Source organism: Pongo abelii, chromosome 8 (assembly GCF_028885655.2).
Source record: "Pongo abelii isolate AG06213 chromosome 8, NHGRI_mPonAbe1-v2.0_pri, whole genome shotgun sequence".
Classification (NCBI taxonomy): Eukaryota; Metazoa; Chordata; class Mammalia; order Primates; family Hominidae; genus Pongo; species Pongo abelii.
In genome coordinates this window covers 123,234,398-123,250,003 of record NC_071993.2, presented here as the reverse complement: position 1 = coordinate 123,250,003, position 15,606 = coordinate 123,234,398, and the positions used below count along the sequence as shown (strand labels likewise).

The following is a 15,606-nucleotide window of genomic DNA, read 5'->3' as shown; positions in this document are numbered from 1 at the left end:
TGTAAGTCACAGAGTTAGTAAGTATGAGGCCAGGATTGAAATGCAAGCAGCCTCATTCCAGAGCTTGAGCTCTTAAGCACTGCCTCCTGAGTTAAAGGAAATATGCATAGAGTGCTTAGCAAAGTCAGCATATGTCATCATCATACTGTCCTTTTCAACATTATTATTAATATTTTTTCTCCTCTCTTTCTCCCCTCTCCCCTCCCCTATTTTTCTTCTTTCTTGGCAGATGTTTTTCAGCAAGGTAAGTTCACTGTTTCCTGCCTGCTTTTTCACTGGCTGTGCTCTTTGGGGAATATGGGTATGGTCTCTGTGCAGAGGGTTATGGGGTTTCCCATTCTCTATGGACATGTCATATCAGGGACACCATGAGGACAGTGGCTTAAAGTGCCATCAGCCTCCCTGGGCCTCTGCTGTCCAACCTCTGCTTCTTCCTCTGAACCATGCTTGGGGGTAGGATGTAGACTGGACAACTGGGCAGGGACAGTTGGAGAGGCGTCTGTGGCTGGGCCCTGGAAGGAGAGAGGGATGCTATGGGCCTGGTGAGGACTGAGACTCTGGAGGGGAGTCTGGGGGAAGGCCCCTGTCCATTGGGGCTCCTGCATCTGGCTCAGCTGCTGCTCCTTATACCAGTGCCAGTGGAGATTTCTTTGCCAAGCAAACATGCCACTGTTGTAGAGGTGTGCAAGGCCATGGCTGGCTGGTCACTTCATGCCTTTCAACCTTGCCAGCTGGGTCTGTGACTGAGATAGTGTCACCCAGGTGAGGGTGTGCAGTGTCATCTGTTTTACCAGGCAAGGTCATGTGCTCTGAGGAGCTGGAGGTGAAATCCTAACCCCACATTGGCCCATGTTTTAGTCCCCACTTAGGATGCAGAGCAATTGTGCTCTGGGGTGCAGCAGGAGACTCATGGGTCATGGCCTCCTTGAACCTTCTGGATATACGTCAAGGGGAAATTGCCTTTTTATCACAGCTTGACACTACTGGGTAAAAGTAGCAGGGCATCACTGTTTGTAGTCAAGCTGGGAAATATGTTGGTAGCACACATCTGCTGTGTCTTTCTGGAATCTAAGGCTGGATTTAGAATGAAAGAGACTGGTTTAAAAATACACCCAGGCATTCCATAAATAGCTTCCAAATAATCTTACAGGCTTGGTATTTTCACAACTGTTATTTCACCCCAAACATGCAGCGTGTGTTATGGAGAATATCTGCTTTCTCTGATAGAAGTGCAGTTGTGGATAACAATGAGGGTACTGTTGTATTGTCTTTTAAGAGTCTGGAGTCATAGACTGACTTTTATAAATAATTCATAAATCCCAACAAGCTATAAGTAATAAGTTCCATTTGGCTAGAGACTAAGAGATGAGCAAAATTGAAAAGGTGTCGTGACTGTTCGTGTAATGAAAGTGCTGCTGTCAGGGCCTGTTGCTGCAGTGAGTTTTCTTCCTTGACAAATTGGGGGGTCAGTGGGGCACTCTAGGCAGATCATTTTTTTTTCTGTGAACTAGAATATAAGCAACCCCACACTGAATTGCATTTTTCCTCTTGAAACACAAAACATTTGAGTTTGGAATGTCTTTCTGGAACATGTGTGTTGAGGCTCCTGGAGAATGGGGAGAGGGGAGGCTGGTGTCAGATCTGGCTTTTCTACACACAATGGTGAGCGTTCATGGTGGTTGTAATTGGCAGAAAAAAATGGCTTACCAGACTGCCTCTGTCAAGTTTGCCTTCTTTTTTAATCAGTCATGCCATTCGATTGATGGGATTTGCCTGTCAGTAACAATGATATGCAGAGCAAAAGTTATAATCATCTATAAATCACTGGCTATCGAGACTTAATAACATCTGCCAGAGATGGAAGCCGCTAGCTACCCATTGCTCTGTGTGTCAGTGGGCGGCAGCTCCCTTAAAAGGTATTACTCGGATTTCAAATGGAAGGAACTGAACTTGCTTTTGTGAATTATTTACATGGCTCTGGCCATATTGGACCATTTCGTATGGAGACACATTCTCTAAAATAATAGCAAAGAACTTGCTCACTGGTACCCCCTCCTTACCTTTGTTTCTGGCCATCCTGCTTATGAAAATATTGCTCTGTAAAATGTTCAGCCGGTGACAGTTACATCAGCTCTGTGTCTTACAGACTGAATCTAAAACCATAATCTCCACAAGGTCTTCTGTGGTCGAAACTCAGGGCCAGAATTGTACCATTAAGTTGAAATATGGGGATGATGAATTGTGCTAGAAATCAACAAGCAGAAAACGACTTAGCTTCAAGTGAACAGACGCTACTGCGTTGTCTGAGGCCCATGCACACAATGGCAACATTGAGTGGCCCTGCCTTCCTGGACACGCCATGGGCATCCAGGCCCTGCTTGCTTTGACTTGGCCAAGAAGTCATGGGCAGTTGGGGGAAACACCGCTTGATAAATGTGTGCTTCTGGCAGTGAGGGAGGGAGGACTCTGCCCAGTGGAGTCCCTGCCTATTTGGGCTGCTGTGCACTGTGGCAGGCAGAAGAGGGAAGCAGGCTTGCAGTTGACAACATCAGACGTTCTCAGAGGAAACAGAAGTTATTTCCTCTGGATTGCATTATCTTATATTTCACTACAGATCAATCTTGTTATAGTAGGTGACAGCACAGCAGTTATTGCTGGGTTTTTCTCTGCTGTGTCTGTGGCATGTGCACGTGAGAGAGTGCGTCTACCCTGCTCTCATGTCATTTTGTAGCTTCTTTCTGTTCTTTCATCTGTAAATGCCACTTGCTGTGACGCTTAGACAACAGTCTGAGGACGGTCAAGGACCAGCGGGCTTGCAGCTGGGCCTTTCTACATACGAGTTCCAGGGCCACGGGGCCATGTTTTCAAGGAGCCTTAATTGACCTACATTCCCTGTTGTCCACAGAGACATTGGGTGGCTCTCAGGAATTCCAAAGTGCCATAGAATTGCTCTTCACAATTTCAGATGCAATTGAAAATTCTGTATGTGCATGCGTGTCTAGGGTCTTGAGTTTTAGGGCACTTTAATACCAATCGCTTACTAATGATGAAGTCAGGACTACACAAACACACATGCACGCCTCATTTGAAGTTACTGAAGCACGTTTTGAATGCTCATCCGTTGCCTCAACCTTGATTCTGAAATCGAACAGAAACTGAGCAAGCCGCTTGGAAATCACAATACCACTCAGCAGAGCATTTTAAAGCGTAAGTGGGCACAGTATAAAGATTTCAACATTTAGTTAATTCTCCCTGCGCTGTCAACTGAAGTGCCTTGAAGACTCTGAGCCCAGAGAGGTATAGCCTTTCCTCCTCCCTTGTTCTCATCTGGAGCCAGGATCTTGTTAACAGAGAGATTTTTCTTCCGGCTCCAGTAATTTGCCATACCCCTCAAACACAGGGCATGACATGTTTATTCTGCAGCCAGTACATATGCACAGGGCACTTTCTAGACCTTGAGAATAAGTGAAAAAGACAGCAAAGGGTCCTGTTTTCGTGGAACTTATAGTCTAGCTTGAGGGGCATTCTGTAGTCAAGTTTACAAATAAGGTGAATTCAAACAGGGATGATTGAAGAAAATATCTTAGGGTGAGGTGCTAGTGGCTACTAGGACCACTGCAGGAGTGGCCAGAGAATGACAAGTAGGGCCAGTTATTGAAGTATCCAGGGGAGGACAGAAGGATTTACAAGGTAGGAACACCCCGATGTTCCAGGCTCAGAAGAAAGCCTGAGGTGTGTCTGGAGCTCGTGAGTGAAGGAGAAAGTTGTGTGAAATGAACAAGGAGAAAAGGGCATCTAGGGAGCTGAGAGAAAGGGAGTCGGAGGTGAATTTTAAGCAGGAGAATGGCATGGTCTTATTCACATTTAAAAGTGACCACTCTGGGTGCTGCGAAAACACACAGAACAGTACATGAGAAGTGCAAATCAGGACCAGCGCTGAGGGCTGAGTGGGAGGCTCTAACTGCCGCACTTCGTGAGTGTCTGCTGTCTCGGGCAGTGGGAACGAGTAGCCCCATTCCCAGCCAGCTCACCTCTGCTGAGTGCCCACTTTCTGCTTGCTTTGCCTGAAGAGGCTCTTGTGCCCATGACTTACATCTGCTGTCCTTAAGGCTGGCAAATTATGCTCATCAAGACATCATTAAAATATTCCTATATGTGTCTTCAGATTTTAAAAAGCCACTTTTCTGTAATACATACATACATGTGTGTATCATATGTATTACATGCATATGATATAAATATATATATATCTCATATACTTTTTAGCCTCAGCTGAGTACGATGCAGAGGAAAGACACCAAATTCCAAGGTCTCCAGGACCACTGGCAACAAAGAAAGGGGGTTTTTGTGGGACTGTGGCCCCCTCGACACCACATGCCCATTTGCCATGGGCGGCTACTCCCCAACTCTGCAGAGTGAGGCCAGGCAGGAATTTGGACCCACAATTGCCACATAGCCAGGATTTTCAAGAGAAGCCAGGAATCTGGAATGGTGTGCCAAACCTTATAATGTTTAAGCTTTTAATTAAAGGTTAAACAAACAAACTGAACTCATCTATGGCCAGAATGGCCTCTGATCTCAGATTGGTGACAGGTGATTAGGAAACCTCAGTTTTCTCCAACAGCGTTGCTACCTTTGCAGGGGGAGTTTGGGCCAGGTGTTTTGGCCTCTGGCCTCAGTTTTCTCATCTGTAAAATGAGAGAATTGGAGAGATCCCTGACCCTGTTTGTCTTTCTGTAGATGCTCTATCTTGAGAAGTTTTAAGTGGACTTGAGTTAATAGAGTACAGAAATATCCCTTGGGCAGGTTTTGGCTATGCATTAGATAACCTGGGTGAAAGCAGAGGCTTCCCTCATGGTGGTGAATTAAGGTTAAAAAAATGTGGTTTCAGAAGTGTAACCTGTTCACATGGCCATTTTGAAACATCAGCTCTGTCCCATATGGATAAATACTGGAATCCACAATGGATGGCATTGCTTTTATTAATTTGAAGAGAACAATAAATCATAGTTTGGTTTCTGGCAGCCAAGCCAAGCCTGTTAATTGTTGGGGTGGGTTTGTGGTGACGGGCCCGCTGCCATTTATCAGGAGCTTAACTTGAGCTCTTTTGCGTATTTCAAACTTATGGGTCAAACTGCTGGGCCTTCGTCTTAGGTTTACTCAGCCACTTCTGAAAACCCATCTATTATAAAGCTGCGACCCCTTAGCCATGAATTATGCTCCCCCTGATAATGTCTTACATTATGAAAGATTGTTTTCTTTATGAGTGTGGGATTTGAGTGAATACATGAAATCTATTGTTACCACTTCCAGGTAAACATTCCAAGTTGTTATGTGATGGCAAACTAGGAAATGAGAAAAATGCATGAACACTTTTATGGTGGAAAGTGGTTGGCTCCCCAGTCACACTCCTCTGTGCAAATGTTTCAGTAGAATCAGTAGAATATTCGAAGTCATGTAGGAAATGCATCCATCTTTCCGGCACAAACGGAACAACATTACCATTTAATTTTGCATAGATTCATTTTGTGTGTGTGTGTGTGTGATGTATGAGGAAAATGATAACCAGATTTAAATAATCACTTTCTCTGAGATGTTGTATCACATTCTACGGGGGCTGTGCGAGGCTGCCCCTTCCCTGCCAAGTGACCTTGGGGTGGAGCTTTCCTTGTCACACATTCATTGTGTGCCCACTCCCATCTGAGGGCATGAGTTTGGGGTGAGGTTTTAGAGGGTCTCCTACCACAACTTGTCTTCCAAAATTCCTGATCAGGAAAGAAGGAAACTTTTAGGTTTTTTGTTGAGGTCGTGGCTATAAAAGAAGAGCAGTTTGTCCTTTTAAATAATATATATATATATATTATTTAAAAGGACAAAAAAAATATATATATATATATATATTTTTTGAGATGAAGTCTACCTCTGTCGCCAGGCTGGAGTGCAGTGGTGCATTCTCAGCTCACTGCAACCTCTGCCTCCCAGGTTCAAGCGATTCTCCTGCCTCAGCCTCCTGAGTATCTGGGATTACAGGCACGTGCTGCTATGCCCAGCTAATTTTTTTGTTTTTACTGGAGATGGGGTTTCACCTTGTTGGCGAGATGGTCTTGATCTCCTGACCTCATGATCCGCCCACCTCGGCCTCCTAAAGTGTTGGGATTACAGGTGTGAGTCACCGTGCCCGGCCCCTTTTAAAATTTTTATTGGGATAATAATAATGCCAGTATTTCTGTGCCCCTGTATTCCAGACATTGAGCTAAGTATTTTGCACACATTTCCTCACTGAATCTGCCCCCAAACTTTATAAGGTACGGTCATGTGCTGCATAACAATGGTTCAGTCAATGACAGCATTAAATGATGGTGGTCCCATAAGATTATAATATTGGATTTTTTCTATGCCTTTTCGATGTTTATATATACTTAGATTCTTACCATTGTGTCACATCATATCAAGGGCACATTCTATCAGTGTAATTTATGACAGCTGATGTTGATCTTGATCACTTGGCTGAAATAGTGTGTGTCAAGTTTCTCCACTGGTGTGGTTACTTTCCTTCTCCTTTCCATACTATACTCTTTGGAAGGAAATCTATGCACAGCCTACCTTTAAGGAGTGGGGAGTTATGCTCCACCTCATTGAGGGTTGCCTGTCTACATAAATTATTCTTCTGCACTGGAGACTTGCCACTTATCCCTCATGTATTATTTATTCAGTAACTTACATCAATATGAACTCATAGGTATCTATGTTATGCTTTGAGTTCCAATCTATTACTATTTTATTTATTTTGTTGCTCAAATTGTTCCTGTTTTGGCCACTTGGAGCTCTTTCAGCTGGCTTCTATGCCCCTTTGACATATTCCTTAACAAAAGTAACTTTTTGAGCACTTCTGTAATACTTATGGCGCTAGAAGATGCTCCAGGCTCATCATTTATATTTCCCACCGCAATCCCACAATCAGTAGAATTGTACAATCATTTCTCCAAGGAGTCCTGGTTCTGATCATTGAAGAATGATACAAGAAACCAAGATTTGGGTATTAGGTGTGCTTATTGCTACCAGGGTGTCCTTTCTTTTAGGCCCTCCTAGCTGACAGAGCAAATAAGTATATGCATGTACACTGACCTGTGCATATACACATCTGTAAATATTTATATATATAACCAGGTGTATAAATATTAAATTAAGCATGAGTTCCTCTTGATGTGTTCAACTCTAACCCATCACCACGTGGATCATTCTAGCCTCCTGTCATTGGTTATTTGTAAATTCCCACTCCCATGGTAAGACACCTGGACCAGGATTTTGACTTCAGATCAGTCTACCTGGGTTCAGTCTGCTTTCTTGACACCTAGAGAAGGGCTTTCATCTACCCATAGTGGGACAGAGTCACAGATCCTTGACCCTTTCCAAGGCCAGACATGACTGCTCAGATGTAGAAGTACAAGTTTATTGCATGCCCTTCTGCTTCTACGCCAGACCCAGGCTTGTTCTCAGGACTTCTCAGCCAGTTCTAGCTTTGCTAGTTTCTCAGTGGGTTTGCCTTATCTAGAGCAGAGGCCAATTACATAGTGTCTTGTTTCTGTGCAAAGGCATTTGTGCTTTTCCCATAGCCTAGGCAAGCCAGGGACAAAACAACAGAACTGTTTATAATACTCCAGCTGTTGAATGCTTAAACCCTCTGTACCTTCCCTAATTGATTGAGTGCTTAAACCCTCTGTACCTTTTTCCCAATTGAGATTGTTGCTCACTAGGGACCAGGATAGAGCCATCTTTTAAGTCTCTGAGTTTGTCCTGGGGCTAGATTATGAGGCTTCTGGGAATCTCCTGCTTGGGCAGGAGGGTGGTCATGTTCATGAATGGTTGAGCATGTTTGTCTGTTTGGGCTGGTGCCCATGTGCCAACTTCCCCCAGCTGCCTCTCTCTGATGCCCCTTCCTGGATGCCTGTGATGATGCACAGTCCCCTCCAGCCAGAGCTATTATTATTTGGAGACCTGCTGTGAAGGCTGCATCTATCAGCCAGCTGACGGGTGCCTGTGGAGATATGCAGAGCCTATTTTCTGATTCTTTCTGCTGCCTCTGGTGCACCTGGTTCCCTTCAGCCCAGCAGTCAGAGAGTTGGGGCTGCTTGAACCCCTGATGTCTGGGAGCCCAACTCGCATTGTTTTTGGAGCCTGGCTTGCTGGAAGTCACAGAGAATTACAAACAATTGTAGTTGATTCATACGAATTTTTTGTTAGCAGCTGAAGTTATCTTTTGGAATGCAATTTGTGAGTTCATAGAATTGTGTTCTTTACACTTGACAGTAGGTTTGGTAATATGTTCTGCTGATGGCTGGGTGTGGCCACTCATTGACAAGTGGCTTTCTTCTAGGGGATACTGGGCCAGACCTCCTTGAGCCCTGATACCTGCCTTCATTTCTAGCACCCCTCCCCCATCTCACCCCATTCATCTCCATAAGGCTTGGCCAGATTGATCCCTGTTCTTCAAAATGCTCATCCACGCCTGCCCCTATGCCTTTGGATGGATTGATTCCTCTACCTGGAGGTCTTTTACCTTTTTTCAGCTCCCCATCCTCAGAAAAGTAGCCAGGGTCTGCCATCAAGGGGGCTGGCCCAGCTGGGGATGTAACATGATTTGGATTTGTGTCCTCCCCTTAATCCCAAATCTCATATCAAATTGGAGGAGGGGCTTGGTGGGAGGTGATTAGATCATGAGGGTGGATTTCCCCATTGCTGTTCTCATGTTAGTGACTAAGTTCTCACGAGATCTAATGGTTTAAAAGAGTGTGGCGTATCCCCCTTAGCTCTCTCTCTCTCCTGCTCCGCCATGGTAAGACATGCTTGCTTCCCCTTCCACCATGATTGTAAGTTTCCTAAAGCCTCCCAGCCATGCTTCCTGTTAAGCCTGTGAGTCAATGAAAGTCTTTTCTTCATGAATTACTCAGTCTTGGTTAGTTCTTCATAGCAGTGTGAGAATGGACCAATACAAGGTGCTTGTCTCTGGTGTGTGTGGGGAGAGGCAGACTCTCATTTCCACACGGTCTTCTACTGTCTTATTATGACCATATTCACAGCCACTGTGACATTTTCCTTTGAAATCTTTAAGTAGGAGCCACCCAATGCCCCTTATAGATATACTGCTGCTTTTGCTTATTCTTCAAAACTCAGCCCAAATCATTTCTGCTGGAAGTCAGGTTGCCTCTGACTCACCCCACCCCCCAAGTGGGAGTTCTGCCCACCCCTCTCTTAGCACTTTTCTCCCATTCTCAGAATGATCTGTCTACACATCTGGCTTCCCACACCAGATTGAGCTCCTAGAGAGGATGGAGCTTGTCTTTTATTTTGAATCCTTGGCACCCAGCGCAGTGTTGAGCACATAGTAGAGGCTCAATAGATGTTTGATTAATGAAAGTGGAAAAGAGGACAAAGCTTGGAGGAATCGGTGTTTTGTGTGGGCTGAGTGTATGCACATGCTTCTTGTATGTTCGTATTTGATAGCCTAGGTCCTTTTATGAGGGTGAGGCAGAACTCTGGTAGTGTAGTCGATGATCATGTTGACAGTGAATCCAAATCTTATCTTATTCTTGAATTCAAAAATCTTTCTCCGTTTTGTTCCCTCACTACCATTCTTTGGAGTAGGTGGCAGAGGTGAGGAGGGCGGGGACAGTGTTTGGACTTAGAATGAATCAGCAAGTATTTACTTGCCCAGGTTTGTACAAGGCATGTGCAGGGACCCCAGGGGATTTAGCAGATACTGCCTCTGTTTTCTAAGCACCAACAGTTTCACTGGAGACCCAAGGCTGTTTGGTCTGTGGGTGCTGTCCTCTTCCAGTGCAGGAGGAAGCTTTACAGATAGGTGCCCCTGAAGGAGAGGCTACTACAAGAATGGTTTGGGAGGTGGTTTTGAAGGAAACTGAATGTCTAGTTGGGCAGAATAAGGGCAACCCCGGGGAGTGAGGGGTGGGAGGAGGACAGTCTGAATGGAGGTGGAGACCAAAACAAGTACGGTGTTGTGTTTATGGGATGTTGAGAGGGCAGCAAACCTGGCAGACTCTGGGTTGGGATTGGATGGAGCCAATTAGGGAGCCTTTGCAATGTGCTTACTGCAAAAAAACCCTCTGTTTTCTTCTGCCCCCTAACACTCTCGTATGATTGAAGAGATTTTTGTCTACCAAGTGAATAGTATTGGCTATTGAGTTTTCCCATTTATATTACTCATTTTTATTATTCCTTTGATTACTCAAGGACTACCAGTCAGTGATTCAACACTCCCAATCAGCATGAATATTATACCCCTGAGTGGATGAAATTCCACCTCCTTAAGAGGAAAAAAAAATGTTATTTTAGATAGCTTGAACAATGATTTTCTTGGTTATTTAAAAACCTAGGCAGCAGAGTTTAGACTTGTTCTAGAAAGCCCAAGGAAGTCATTGCAGCTCTTTAAGCAGAGAAATAGCATGCACTGTGAGCACACCATAAAACTGTCCACATTGTATGTGGGGTGGCAGAAGATAATGGTTGTTTCTGCTAACTAACTGACTTAGTGTGTGCCAGGCATGTCAATGAGTGCTCCACATACATTAACTTGCTTTCTCCCCAGAATGATCCTGATATAAACTAAATGTTTTTGTTTCCCCCAAAGTCATATGTTAAAATCCTAACCCCAGTGTGTGCATTAGAAAGTGGGGCCTTTGGGGATAATTAGGTCATAGGGTAGAGCTCTCATGAATGGGATTAGCACCGTTATAAAAAAAGACTAGAGAGCTTCAGCTTTCTGTTCTTTGCCATGTGAGGACACAGGAAGAAAGCCGCCATTTGCAAGCCAGGAAGAGAGTCCTCACCAAGATTTCCACCCTGTTGGCACCAGGATCTTGGGCTTCCAATCTCCAGTACTGTGAGAAATAAATATTTGTTGCTAAATAAATCTTTGTGGTTTCAGGTATTTTGCTATGGCAGATCAGGCTGACTAAGAGAAACCCCATAAGAGTTACATACTCACTAATCTCCATTTCTATCCCCAGGTCTCAGATGCTGAAATAGATTCCTAAAACTTGAGTAGAAGTTAAGAAGTCAAACTTTGCAGAAGGTCTTACAGCTAGTGAAGGACTGAATCTGAGTTCAGACCCAGGAAATTGGTCTGAATTCTTTATGACTACCTTACACAGTCATCTTGAAGGGACCAGTAAACTGAGTAGGGCTTGCCACTGGATCAAGATAGACAGTGTCATAATCGGGCCAGAGATCTCACCCAGACCCCAGATAAATGAAAGCATGTGTCTAAGAAGGAGACTTGTACACAAATCTTCATAGCAGCTTTATTCATAATAGCCTCAAACTGGAAATAGTCCAGGTGTCCATCAGTAGGAGAAAGGACAAACTGTGATACTCATCAAATGGAACACTACTGAACTATAAAAAGCAACAAAGGTTGCACACAACAACATGATGAATTTCAGAAACATTACACTGAGTGAAGGCAGTCCTTTGCAAAAGAGGGCAACATTCTGTATGGTTCCATTTATGGGAAATTCTTAAAACTAAACTATGATGAAAAAAATTCAACATTGTTTCCTTCTGGGGAAATGAAAGTAGAGATTGACTTGAAAGGCAAGAGGGAATCTTCTGGGTTGATGGTAGTATTCTCTGTCTTAGTAGGGTTTTGGCTATACAGGTGTATACATTTGTCAAAACTCAGTGAATATACACTTAAGATCTGTGCATTTCACTTTATGTAAATTTCACTTTAAAAGGAAAAAAAAAGAAACAAATACCAACCCTGGTCAATGATGAGTTCACTGAAATATTTAGGGACAAGTGTACTGGTATCTGCCATTTATTTTGAAATGCATATGAAATAGGATGTATTTATATTTACTGCTGGATGGATAGAGAGGTGGATAGATGGATACATTTGTGGTAAAGCAAGTATAGAACAACATTAGTGGTAGAGTCTGGGGGTAGGAGTATGAGTGTTCATTGTAAAATTCATTCAACTTTGCTACATATTTGAAAACTTTATAATAAAATGTTGAGGAAAAAGAGATCCCACCCAGTTGGAGTCCTTTAGATAAAGAGAGATTATGTGGCCTCCATAGGCATAAATGCAGAGATCTGTCAGAGGTGGACCATCCCAGAGGAGGAGGCAGGTTTGGGGTCCGGCTGCAGAGCGTCAGGTGAGAAGAAGGCATAGGGCCAAAATGCCTGAGGGATGGCTGCAGAGTAGGCTCTGAACTTGGATGCTGCAGTTACTTAGGATGCTATAATAAAGGATTACAAACGAGGCAGTGTAAAGAAACAGAAATCTACTCCCTCACTGCCCTGGAGATTGAAAGTCTGAAATCAAGGTGTCAGCAGGCCATGCTCTCTCTGAAGGCTCTAGAAGAGGATCTGTCCCAGCCACTTCCAGCTCCTGGGGATTCTCAGCAGTCCATAGTATTCCCTGGCCTGTAGCTGCATCACTTCCATCTCTGCCTCCAACATCACATGGTCTTTGTCTCTGGATGTCTCTGGATGTCTTCTTTTCTTATGAGGACACCAGTCATTTGGGATTTAGGGTTTACCCTAATCCATCATGACCACATTTTAACTTGATTACCTCTGCAAAGACCCTATTTCCAAATAAGGTCACATTCTGAGGTTTGAGGGGAGAAGAATTTTTGGAAAGAATTATTCAACCACTACAGATGGATGACCAGCCAACCTGGGTGGCCCAGAATAAAAGAGAAGCATCAAGGGAGGACTGGGGCAAGAAAGAGAGTCCAGGGCTGGTGGACAGGGAGGACACCCTGAGGAAGATAGAAAAGGAAACCAGGTTACGTTTGGCAACAGAAAGAAACCAGGGCTTGGGAGAGAGGAAAACAAGGCGAGTAGCTTTGCAGGAAAGGGCTGTGTCTCAACCTGGGCCTCTCTATCCATTTATCTCCTGCATATCTTAAAGAATTAAAATGTAAATCTCGGAAATTAAATCCATGGGTACAGTGTAAATAGAGGAGGCTTTTACAGAACAGACAAAGCTGTTCTTTTTCCTTATTAAACAGCCATGGGTGGGAAAGCACGTCTGTATGCACAGGTTTTATTTGAGATGGATTAAGGTTCGTGATGAGTGAATCTCTGAAGGATTGCAGGTGCAGTTCTCATAAGCCCGCAAAAGTTCAGCTCCTTATCTGAGGCTTATCCAAACCTGATGAAACCTTTTAGGCCAGTGTGGAGGTTTGGGACCTCCAGCAGCTGAAAGTTAATATCCTGCATCAGGAAACCACCTGTATCATGTGGGGGCGTTGGGGAGAGAGGTCTATAAATTAATGCAGACTCCGATCAGAAGCCTGCTGTGGTTTGGGGCTTCCTAGGCTTGGACCACCCACTCTCTTTGGTGGATGGATTACAAGTTCAGCCCTTTTAGCCCTTGCAGAGGAGGAGTTAATGCATCCTAGTTCTTGGGATCTTTTACCACATTTAGTTCTCACATCAGCTTATAGGATCTGGCCCTGTGACCTGCTGCTGCTGTCACCACACTGGCCTTCCTGCAGTGTGACTCCCTCACCTGCTCACTCACTTCCACAGGCCTCCATCTGGTCCCTGGGACCTGTTGTCCAAGCCCACGCATGCCTCAGCACTCTGGAATAATCCTCCTGTAGCTGGCCACTCTTCATTAGGCAGTCACCTCCTCAGAGATGCTTGCTGTGGCCATCGTGACTAAAGTATAACCTTAACACACCGCCCCAAAACTCTACCCCATGTCACTGTTTAATTTCTTTGTAGCACTTCTAGTGGGTTTAGTTGTGTCCCCCACAAAATTCATGTCCACCTGGAACCTCAGAATGTGACCTCATTTGGAAATAGGGTTAGTCAATGTCTTAGTTCATCTGGAACTGTGTGTGTGTCTGTGTGTGTGCACGTGTGTTATATATATAGTACACACAGATATACACACATACATATGCAGATACACATGTGCACACACATGTATAAATGATATACACATATATATATACATAAACAATATACACACATACATTCCAAACTACGATAAAATACCATAAATTGGGTAGCTTATAAACAACTGAGCTTTATTTCTGACAGTTCTAGAGGCTGGGAGGTCCAAGATCAAGGTGCTGGCAGATTCCGTGTTTGGTAAGGGTTTAATATGTGGTTCATAGGTGGCACCTTCTAGCTGTGTCCTTATGTTGTGGAAGGGGTACAGCAGGTCTCTGGTGCCTTTTTGTAGCCCTAAGGGCCCTAATCTCATTCCTGAAGGCTCTGCTTCCATGACTTAATCACCTCCCAAAGACCCCACCTCCTAATACTATTGCCTTTGTGATTAGGTTTCAACCTGTGAACTTCGGGGAGACACCAACATTCAGACCCTAGCAATGAAGGATCTTGAGAGGAAATCATCCAGGATTTAGGATAGGCCACAAATCCAATGACTGGTTGTTCTTCTAAGAGGAGAGGACATGGAGAGAAGGCCACATGAAGACATAGGCAGAGACTAGAGATGTGCTGCCACCAGAAGCAGGAAGAAGCAAAGAAGAGTGACTTCCTAGAACCTTCAGAGAAACCTTCAGCATGGCCCTCCTGACACCTTAATTTTGATCTTCTGGACTCCAGAACTGTGGGAAAAAAAAATATATATATATATATATTTTATATTTATAAATATATTTATATTTATATGTATTATATATTATACATATAATATATATTATATATAAATATAAATTTATATATAAATTTATAAATATATATATATATTTTTTGAGACAGAGTCTCGCACCATCACCCTGGCTGGAGTACAGTGGCACAGTCTCAGCTCACTGCAACCTCCACCTCCCAGGTTCAAGCTATTCTCCTGCCTCAGCCTCCCTAGTAGCTGGGATTACAGGCACCTGCCACCACGTCTGGCTAATTTTTTGTATTTTTAGTAGAGATGAGGTTTCACTATGTTGGCCAGATTGGTCTCGAGCTCCTGACCTTGTGATCCACTCACCTCAGCCTCCCAAAGTGCTGGGATTACAGGTGTGAGCCACCACGCCCGGCTGTTTTTTTTTTTTTTAAGACATCAAATTTGTAGTAATTTGTTGCAATAGTCCTGTTAAGCAAATACAGTACTCAACACTGTCTGAAATTACTTTTCATTTTTTGGTTTACTTGTTCCTTGCTAGAATACAAGCTACAGAAGTGCAGGGCCCTGGCTGTGATATTCATCCCCACATCCCAGTGTCTAGAACAGGGCCAGGTGTTATTGAATCAGGTGTACTGAACCTTATGAGTGTTCAATAAATATTTGTCAAAATAATTAACCTTGTGAGATAGGATTTGTTGTCTTCATCTCTGGCTGATGAAATATACATTCAGAGAAGTTTAGTAACCCACCCCAAATCAAACGGGGACAGAGTCAAGATTCAAACTCAGACTTTCTGTTCTTAGGTTTCACTGAATAGGGTTTGCAAGTTTGGGCCTGAGCTGAATTGCTGGGAACCAGGCAGGAAAATCTGAGTGCCCAAATGCTGATTTCTCTTACCTTTCCCTGATATAGCAATCAGTTTGCCCTCTACAACAGAAGTTGGAGATCCCTGGGCCATGGACTGGTACTGGTCCATGGCC

At 43.9% G+C, this 15,606-nt stretch overlaps 1 protein-coding gene across 7 annotated transcripts in view; it reads left to right on the top strand.

Moving 5' to 3' along the window:
• Positions 1-15,606, top strand: part of GFRA1 (GDNF family receptor alpha 1) — a 209,487-nt gene that overhangs the window by 62,359 nt on the left and 131,522 nt on the right. For 4 of the 7 annotated variants that reach the window (XM_054522913.2, XM_054522912.2, XM_054522914.2 and 1 more), the window contains one exon: positions 230-244. The exons of the other annotated variants lie outside the window; for them this stretch is intronic. In XM_054522913.2, the coding sequence (XP_054378888.2) occupies positions 230-244 (15 nt within the window). The remainder of the gene's footprint in view (positions 1-229; positions 245-15,606) is intronic. 7 annotated transcript variants of the gene reach the window in all.